Source organism: Salmo salar, chromosome 17 (genome assembly GCF_965601325.2).
Source record: "Salmo salar chromosome 17, fSalSal1, whole genome shotgun sequence".
Classification (NCBI taxonomy): domain Eukaryota; kingdom Metazoa; phylum Chordata; class Actinopteri; order Salmoniformes; family Salmonidae; genus Salmo; species Salmo salar.
The window spans coordinates 40,827,501-40,836,032 of NC_138307.1; the positions used below are offsets into that span (position 1 = coordinate 40,827,501).

The window sequence follows — 8,532 nt, forward strand, 5'->3', positions numbered from 1 at the left end:
TACCTGTGGGTCAGGCTACCTGTGGGTTAGGCTACCTGAGGGTTAGGCTACCTGTGGGTTAGGCTACCTGTGGGTTAGGGTAACAGCAGGTCAGGCTACCTGTGGGTTAGGCTACCTGTGGGTTAGGCTACCTGTGGGTCAGGCTACCTGTGGGTAAGGCTACCTGCGGTTAAGGCTACCTGCGGGTAAGGCTACCTGTGGGTTGGGGTAACAGCAGGTCAGGCTACCTGTGGGTCAGGCTACCTGTGGGTTAGGGTAACAGCAGGTTAGGCTACCTGTAGGTTAGGCTACCTGTAGGTTAGGCTACCAGTGGGTTAGGCTACCTGCGGTTTAGGCTACCTGTAGTTTAGGCTACCTGTGGGTCAGGCTACCTGTGGGTTAGGCTACCTGAGGGTTAGGCTACCTGTAGGTTAGGCTACCTGTGGGTTAAGCTACCTGCGGATTAGGCTACCTGTGGGTTAGGCTACCTGTGGGTTAGGGTATCAGCAGGTCAGGCTACCTGTGGGTCAGGCTACCTGCGGGTTAGGCTACCTGCGGATTAGGCTACCTGTGGGTTAGGCTACCTGTGGGTTAGGCTACCTGTGGGTTAGGCTACCTGTAGGTTAGGCTACCTGTGGGTTAGGCTACCTGTGGGTTAGGCTACCTGCGGGTTAGGCTACCTGAGGGTTAGGCTACCTGTAGATTAGGCTACCTGTGGGTTAGGCTAACTGTGGGTTAGGCTACCTGTAGGTTAGGCTACCTGTGGGTCAGGCTACCTGTGGGTTAGGCTACCTGAGGGTTAGGCTACCTGTGGGTTAGGCTACCTGTGGGTCAGGCTACCTGTGGGTTAGGGTAACAGCAGGTCAGGCTACCTGTGGGTTAGGCTACCTGTGGGTTAGGCTACCTGTGGGTCAGGCTACCTGTGGGTCAGGCTACCTGTGGGTTAGGCTACCTGTGGGTTAGGCTACCTGTAGGTTAGGCTACCTGTGGGTTAGGGTAACAGCAGGTCAGGCTACCTGTGGGTTAGGCTACCTGTGAGTTAGGCTACCTGTGGGTCAGGCTACCTGTGGGTCAGGCTACCTGTGGGTTAGGCTACCTGTGGGTCAGGCTACCTGTGGGTTAGGGTAACAGCAGGTCAGGCTACCTGTGGGTTAGGCTACCTGTGGGTTAGGCTAACCGTGGGTCAGGCTACCTGTGGGTCAGGCTACCTGTGGGTCAGGCTACCTGTGGGTTAGGGTAACAGCAGGTCAGGCTACCTGTGGGTTAGGCTACCTGTGGGTTAGGCTACCTGTGGGTTAGGCTACCCGCGGGTAAGGCTACCTGCGGGTAAGGCTACCTGTGGGTCAGGCTACCTGTGGGTTAGGCTACCTGAGGGTTAGGCTACCTGAGGGTTAGGCTACCTGTGGGTCAGGCTACCTGTGGGTAAGGCTACCTGCGGTTAAGGCTACTTGCGGGTAAGGCTACCTGTGGGTTGGGGTAACAGCAGGTCAGGCTACCTGTGGGTCAGGCTACCTGTGGGTTAGGGTAACAGCAGGTTAGGCTACCTGTAGGTTAGGCTACCTGTAGGTTAGGCTACCTGTGGGTTAGGCTACCTGCGGTTTAGGCTACCTGTAGTTTAGGCTACCTGTAGGTTAGGCTACCTGTGGGTCAGGCTACCTGTGGGTTAGGCTACCTGAGGGTTAGGCTACCTGTAGGTTAGGCTACCTGTGGGTTAAGCTACCTGCGGATTAGGCTACCTGTGGATTAGGCTACCTGTGGGTTAGGGTAACAGCAGGTCAGGCTACCTGTGGGTCAGGCTACCTGCGGATTAGGCTACCTGTGGGTTAGGCTACCTGTGGGTTAGGCTACCTGTAGGTTAGGCTACCTGTGGGTTAGGCTACCTGTAGGTTAGGCTACCTGTAGGTTAGGCTACCTGTGGGTTAGGCTACCTGTGGGTAAGGCTACCTGTGGGTTAGGCTACCTGTGGGTTAGGCTACCTGTAGTTTAGGCTACCTGTAGGTTAGGCTACCTGTAGATTAGGCTACCTGTGGGTCAGGCTACCTGTGGGTTAGGCTACCTGTAGGTTAGGCTACCTGTGGGTTAGGCTACCTGTAGGTTAGGCTACCTGTAGGTTAGGCTACCTGTGGGTAAGGCTACCTGTGGGTTAGGCTACCTGTGGGTTAGGCTACCTGTGGGTTAGGCTACCTGTAGATTAGGCTACCTGTGGGTCAGGCTACCTGTGGGTTAGGCTACCTGTAGGTTAGGCTACCTGTGGGTTAGGCTACCTGCGGGTTAGGCTACCTGCGGGTCAGACTACCTGTGGGTTAGGCTACCTGTCGGTTAGGCTACCTGAGGGTTAGGCTACCTGTGGTTCAGGCTACCTGTGGGTTAGGCTACCTGCGGATAAGGCTACCTGTGGGTTAGGCTACCTGAGGGTTAGGCTACCTGAGGGTTAGGCTACCTGCGGGTTAGGCTACCTGTGGGTCAGGCTACCTGCGGGTAAGGCTACCTGCGGGTAAGGCTACCTGTGGGTTAGGGTAACAGCAGGATAGGCTACCTGTGGGTTAGGCTACCTGTGGGTTAGGCTACCTGTAGGTTAGGCTACCTGTGGGAACAGTAGGTTAGGGTAACAGTAGGTTAGGGTAACAGCAGGTTAGGGTAACAGCAGGTTAGGCTAACAGTAGGCTAGGCTAACAGCAGGTTAGGGTAGCTGCAGGTTAGGCTAACAGCAGGCTAGGCTAACAGCAGGTTAGGGTAGTAGCAGGTTAGGCTAACAGCAGGCTAGGCTAACAGCAGGCTAGGCTAACAGCAGATTAGGGTAACAGTACGTTAGGCTAACAGCAGGCTAGGCTAACAGCAGGCTAGGCTAACAGCAGGTTAGGGTAACAGTAGGTTAGGCTAACAGCAGGCTAGGCTAACAGCAGGCTAGGCTAACAGCAGGTTAGGGAAACAGTAGGTTAGGCTAACAGCAGGTTAGGCTAACAGCAGGCTAGGCTAACAGCAGGTTAGGCTAACAGCAGGCTAGGCTAACAGCAGGTTAGGGTAACAGTACGTTAGGCTAACAGCAGGCTAGGCTAACAGCAGGTTAGGCTAACAGCAGGTTAGGCTAACAGCAGGCTAGGCTACCTGCCTGGCAGGGGATTGGTCATTAACAATACATTCTGTATTTAAACAGTTTTGCTGTTTATGGATTTGTTTGTTTGCTTCTTTCTCTCGTGAATAAACATGAGAGTGGGCGTCGTCAGATGATTCAACACAATAAACAGCCGACCTACTCATCAGACTGGAACACGGACTGTCTACTTCGGGGTTACCATAGCTACATCCAATTACATTCGTCCCTGAGTTTGTGTAAAACTAACCTGGAACTTAATATGTACAACGCCACATATGTAACAATTTACAGCTGATTACAGAGTAAATCAAGACCAATGGGGAGCTACTTTACCGTCTGTGATTTGAGAGTCTGGTTTATTAGAATCAACACGACATCATCCCTAAATCTCACCTGGTCTGGTCAGCATCCCCTCTAACCCTCCCTAAAGACAGCATCCCCTCTAACCCTCCCTAAAGACAGCATCCCCTCTAACCCTCCCTAAAGACAGCATCTCCTCTAACCATAACCCTCGCTAAAGACAGCATCCCATCTAACCCTCCCTAAAGACAGCATCTCCTCTAACCCTCCCTAAAGACAGCATCTCCTCTAACCCTCCCTAAAGACAGCATCTCCTCTAACCCTCCCTAAAGACAGCATCTCCTTTAACCCTCCCTAAAGACAGCATCTCCTCTAACCATAACACTCCCTAAAGACAGCATCTCCTCTAACCCTCCCTAAAGACAGCATCTCCTCTAACCCTCCCTAAAGACAGCATCTCCTCTAACCCTCCCTAAAGACAGCATCTCCTCTAACCCTCCCTAAAGACAGCATCTCCTCTAACCCTCCCTAAAGACAGCATCTCCTCTAACCCTCCCAAAAGACAGCATCTCCTCTAACCCTCCCTAAAGACAGCATCTCCTCTAACCCTCCCTAAAGACAGCATCTCCTCTAACCATAACCCTCCCTAAAGACAGCATCTCCTCTAACCCTCCCTAAAGACAGCATCTCCTCTAACCATAACCCTCCCTAAAGACAGCATCTCCTCTAACCATAACCCTCCCAAAAGACAGCATCTCCTCTAACCCTCCCTAAAGACAGCATCTCCTCTAACCCTCCCTAAAGACAGCATCTCCTCTAACCATAACCCTCCCTAAAGACAGCATCTCCTCTAACCCTCCCTAAAGACAGCATCTCCTCTAACCATAACCCTCCCTAAAGACAGCATCTCCTCTAACCATAACCCTCCCAAAAGACAGCATCTCCTCTAACCCTCCCTAAAGACAGCATCTCCTCTAACCCTCCCAAAAGACAGCATCTCCTCTAACCCTCCCTAAAGACAGCATCTCCTCTAACCCTCCCTAAAGACAGCATCTCCTCTAACCCTCCCTAAAGACAGCATCTCCTCTAACCCTCCCTAAAGACAGCATCTCCTCTAACCCTCCCTAAAGACAGCATCTCCTCTAAAACTCCCTAAAGACAGCATCTCCTCTAACCATAACCCTCCCTAAAGACAGCATCTCCTCTAACCCTCCCTAAAGACAGCATCTCCTCTAACCATAACCCTCCCTAAAGACAGCATCTCCTCTAACCATAACCCTCCCAAAAGACAGCATCTCCTCTAACCCTCCCTAAAGACAGCATCTCCTCTAACCCTCCCTAAAGACAGCATCTCCTCTAACCCTCCCTAAAGACAGCATCTCCTCTAACCCTCCCTAAAGACAGCATCTCCTCTAAAACTCCCTAAAGACAGCATCTCCTCTAACCCTCCCTAAAGACAGCATCTCCTCTAACCCTCCCAAAAGACAGCATCTCCTCTAACCCTCCCTAAAGACAGCATCTCCTCTAACCCTCCCTAAAGACAGCATCTCCTCTAACCATAACCCTCCCTAAAGACAGCATCTCCTCTAACCCTCCCTAAAGACAGCATCTCCTCTAACCATAACCCTCCCTAAAGACAGCATCTCCTCTAACCATAACCCTCCCAAAAGACAGCATCTCCTCTAACCCTCCCTAAAGACAGCATCTCCTCTAACCCTCCCTAAAGACAGCATCTCCTCTAACCCTCCCTAAAGACAGCATCTCCTCTAACCCTCCCTAAAGACAGCATCTCCTCTAACCCTCCCTAAAGACAGCATCAAGGGGTCTGCCAGCTTTTTCCTCAAGATGTGCAGCACTGGTTGAAGTTAATCTACAGGCCTCCAGTACAGCTATGGCAGATTGTTCTGTCAGAAAATGAGATCTGATACTTTGGATGGAAGAAGATCGTAATATATCCCACGTAGTAAATATCCCGTTTTAACTGTAGAGGTAGTAAATATCCCGTTTTAACGGTAGAGGTAGTAAATATCCCGTGTGAAAGGTAGAGGTAGTAAATATCCCGTGTGAAAGGTAGAGGTAGTAAATATCCTGTTTTAACGGTAGAGGTAGTAAATATCCTGTTTTAACGGTAGAGGTAGTAAATATCCCGTTTTAACTGTAGAGGTAGTAAATATCCCGTGTGAAAGGTAGAGGTAGTAAATATCCTGTTTTAACTGTAGAGGTAGTAAATATCCTGTTTTAACGGTAGAGGTAGTAAATATCCTGTTTTAACGGTAGAGGTAGTAAATATCCCGTTTTAACGGTAGAGGTAGTATATATCCGGTGTGAACGGTAGAGGTAGTAAATATCCCGTGTGAAAGGTAGAGGTAGTAAATATCCCGTGTGAAAGGTAGAGGTAGTAAATATCCTGTTTTAACGGTAGAGGTAGTAAATATCCCGTTTTAACGGTAGAGGTAGTAAATATCCCGTTTTAACGGTGAACGGTAGACGTAGTAAATATCCCGTGTGAACGGTAATCGTTATAAATATCCCGTGTGAACGGTAAACGTTATAAACATCCCGTGTGAACGGTAAACGTTATAAACATCCCGTGTGAACGGTAAACGTTATAAATATCCCGTGTGAACGGTAAACGTTATAAACATCCCGTGTGAACGGTAAACGTTATAAACATCCCGTGTGAACGGTAAACGTTATAAACATCCTGTGTGAACGGTAAACGTTATAAACATCCCGAGGGGCTCTTCTATTCATGTGATTATAATTACCGTAACCTCGTGGAGTCATACCGTTATCCAGCCAACTGTTTAGACCAGACAGGAAACGTAAAACAGACAATCACCAATGAAGTTGTGTAAACAGGAAAGAAAATTCTCCAGGCTTGTATTCCCCCTCCTTACCTGACATTTCCTGATGAGGTACATTGACAAGAGTGAAGCCTTTGGCGGCGAAAGCTTGTCTAACATCACTGCACGTTTTCGCTTTGACATCTCCTCCACATGACAGGGACAACACCGATAAAGTGCAACACACCACTCGTACTCTCCACATCGCAAGTCGTCGGTAATAAATCCTCGCTAAAGTGAAATAAATCCGTTATATAGACGAGCCCGAACGGCTGGTCAATCCGTGCGTGTGAAACCAGGTTCTGCAATGCTCCCTCCTTCCGTCCGTGATTTTTACTTTCTCCGGCTCGCTGCAGAATGTCAAAATGTTTATCACCCCCGAAAATCACAATGAACTTATTATTTCAATCCGTTCATAGCTCATAGCAGAATCTCTCTCTCTCGTCCTGTCCTCTCTCTCTCTCTGAACAGGATTCCGCCTTGAGTAAAAACAGCCCGCAACATGAAGTAACACCTTGAGCTCTCTGTTAATATAACTTGTGCCCTAGACCCCCTTACTAGATACAGCGCCTCTGTGTTTCTGTCAACGGAGGAAAGTAGAAATCCAGAGATAATACACACACACACACACACGGCTCACAGCCCAGTCACCGCTCCACTGCACCCGGCAAAACACGGAGTGGAATAAGGCAGACCGCCTCATACCAAGCATCTAGAGGAGCAAATATGGGGTTTTCTAAAGGCTAGGGGCGCAAATATGGGGTTTTCTCAAGGCTAGGGGCGCAAATATGGGGTTTTCTCAAGGCTAGGGGCGCAAATATGGGGTTTTCTAAAGGCTAGGGGCGCAAATATGGGGTTTTCTAAAGGCTAGAGTCGCAAATATGGGGTTTTCTATAGGCTAGGGGCGCAAATATGGGGTTTTCTCAAGGCTAGAGGCGCAAATATGGGGTTTTCTAAAGGCTAGAGGCGCAAATATGGGGTTTTCTCAAGGCTAGGGGCGCAAATATGGGGTTTTCTCAAGGCTAGGGGCGCAAATATGGGGTTTTCTAAAGGCTAGAGGCGCAAATATGGGGTTTTCTATAGGCTAGGGGCGCAAATATGGGGTTTTCTCAAGGCTAGAGGCGCAAATATGGGGTTTTCTAAAGGCTAGGGGCGCAAATATGGGGTTTTCTCAAGGCTAGGGGCGCAAATATGGGGTTTTCTCAAGGCTAGAGGCGCAAATATGGGGTTTTCTATAGGCTAGGGGCGCAAATATGGGGTTTTCTAAAGGCTAGGGGCGCAAATATGGGGTTTTCTCAAGGCTAGAGGTGCAAATATGGGGTTTTCTCAAGGCTAGGGGTGCAAATATGGGGTTTTCTAAAGGCTAGAGGCGCAAATATGGGGTTTTCTCAAGGCTAGGGGCGCAAATATGGGGTTTTCTCAAGGCTAGGGGCGCAAATATGGGGTTTTCTAAAGGCTAGAGGCGCAAATATGGGGTTTTCTCAAGGCTAGGGGCGCAAATATGGGGTTTTCTCAAGGCTAGGGGCAGAAATATGGGGTTTTCTCAAGGCTAGGGGCGCAAATATGGGGTTTTCTAAAGGCTAGAGGCGCAAATATGGGGTTTTCTAAAGGCTAGGGGCGCAAATATGGGGTTTTCTCAAGGCTAGGGGCGCAAATATGGGGTTTTCTAAAGGCTAGGGGCGCAAATATGGGGTTTTCTCAAGGCTAGAGGTGCAAATATGGGGTTTTCTCAAGGCTAGGGGCGCAAATATGGGGTTTTCTAAAGGCTAGAGGCGCAAATATGGGGTTTTCTCAAGGCTAGGGGCGCAAATATGGGGTTTTCTCAAGGCTAGGGGCAGAAATATGGGGTTTTCTCAAGGCTAGAGGTGCAAATATGGGGTTTTCTCAAGGCTAGGGGCGCAAATATGGGGTTTTCTCAAGGCTAGAGGCGCAAATATGGGGTTTTCTCAAGGCTAGGGGCGCAAATATGGGGTTTTCTCAAGGCTAGGGGCGCAAATATAGGGTTTTCTAAAGGCTAGAGGCGCAAATATGGGGTTTTCTCAAGGCTAGGGGCAGAAATATGGGGTTTTCTCAAGGCTAGAGGCGCAAATATGGGGTTTTCTCAAGGCTAGGGGCGCAAATATGGGGTTTTCTAAAGGCTAGGGGCACAAATATGGGGTTTTCTCAAGGCTAGAGGCGCAAATATGGGGTTTTCTCAAGGCTAGAGGCGCAAATATGGGGTTTTCTCAAGGCTAGGGCCGCAAATATGGGGTTTTCTCAAGGCTAAGGGCGCAAACATGTGGTTTTCTCAAGGCTAGAGGTGCAAATATGGGG

The 8,532-nt window shown here is 49.5% G+C and overlaps 1 protein-coding gene across 1 annotated transcript in view; it reads right to left on the minus strand.

Annotated features, from left to right (window-relative positions):
• The window catches only part of LOC145850415 (glypican-6), a 143,230-nt gene extending 136,421 nt beyond the window's left edge, over window positions 1-6,809 (minus strand). Inside the window, exon 1 of the mRNA XM_082963323.1 lies at window positions 6,274-6,809. Coding sequence (XP_082819449.1) covers window positions 6,274-6,424 — 151 coding nt within the window. The 5' untranslated portion in view covers window positions 6,425-6,809. The remainder of the gene's footprint in view (window positions 1-6,273) is intronic.
• Window positions 6,810-8,532: the final 1,723 nt, after the last annotated feature.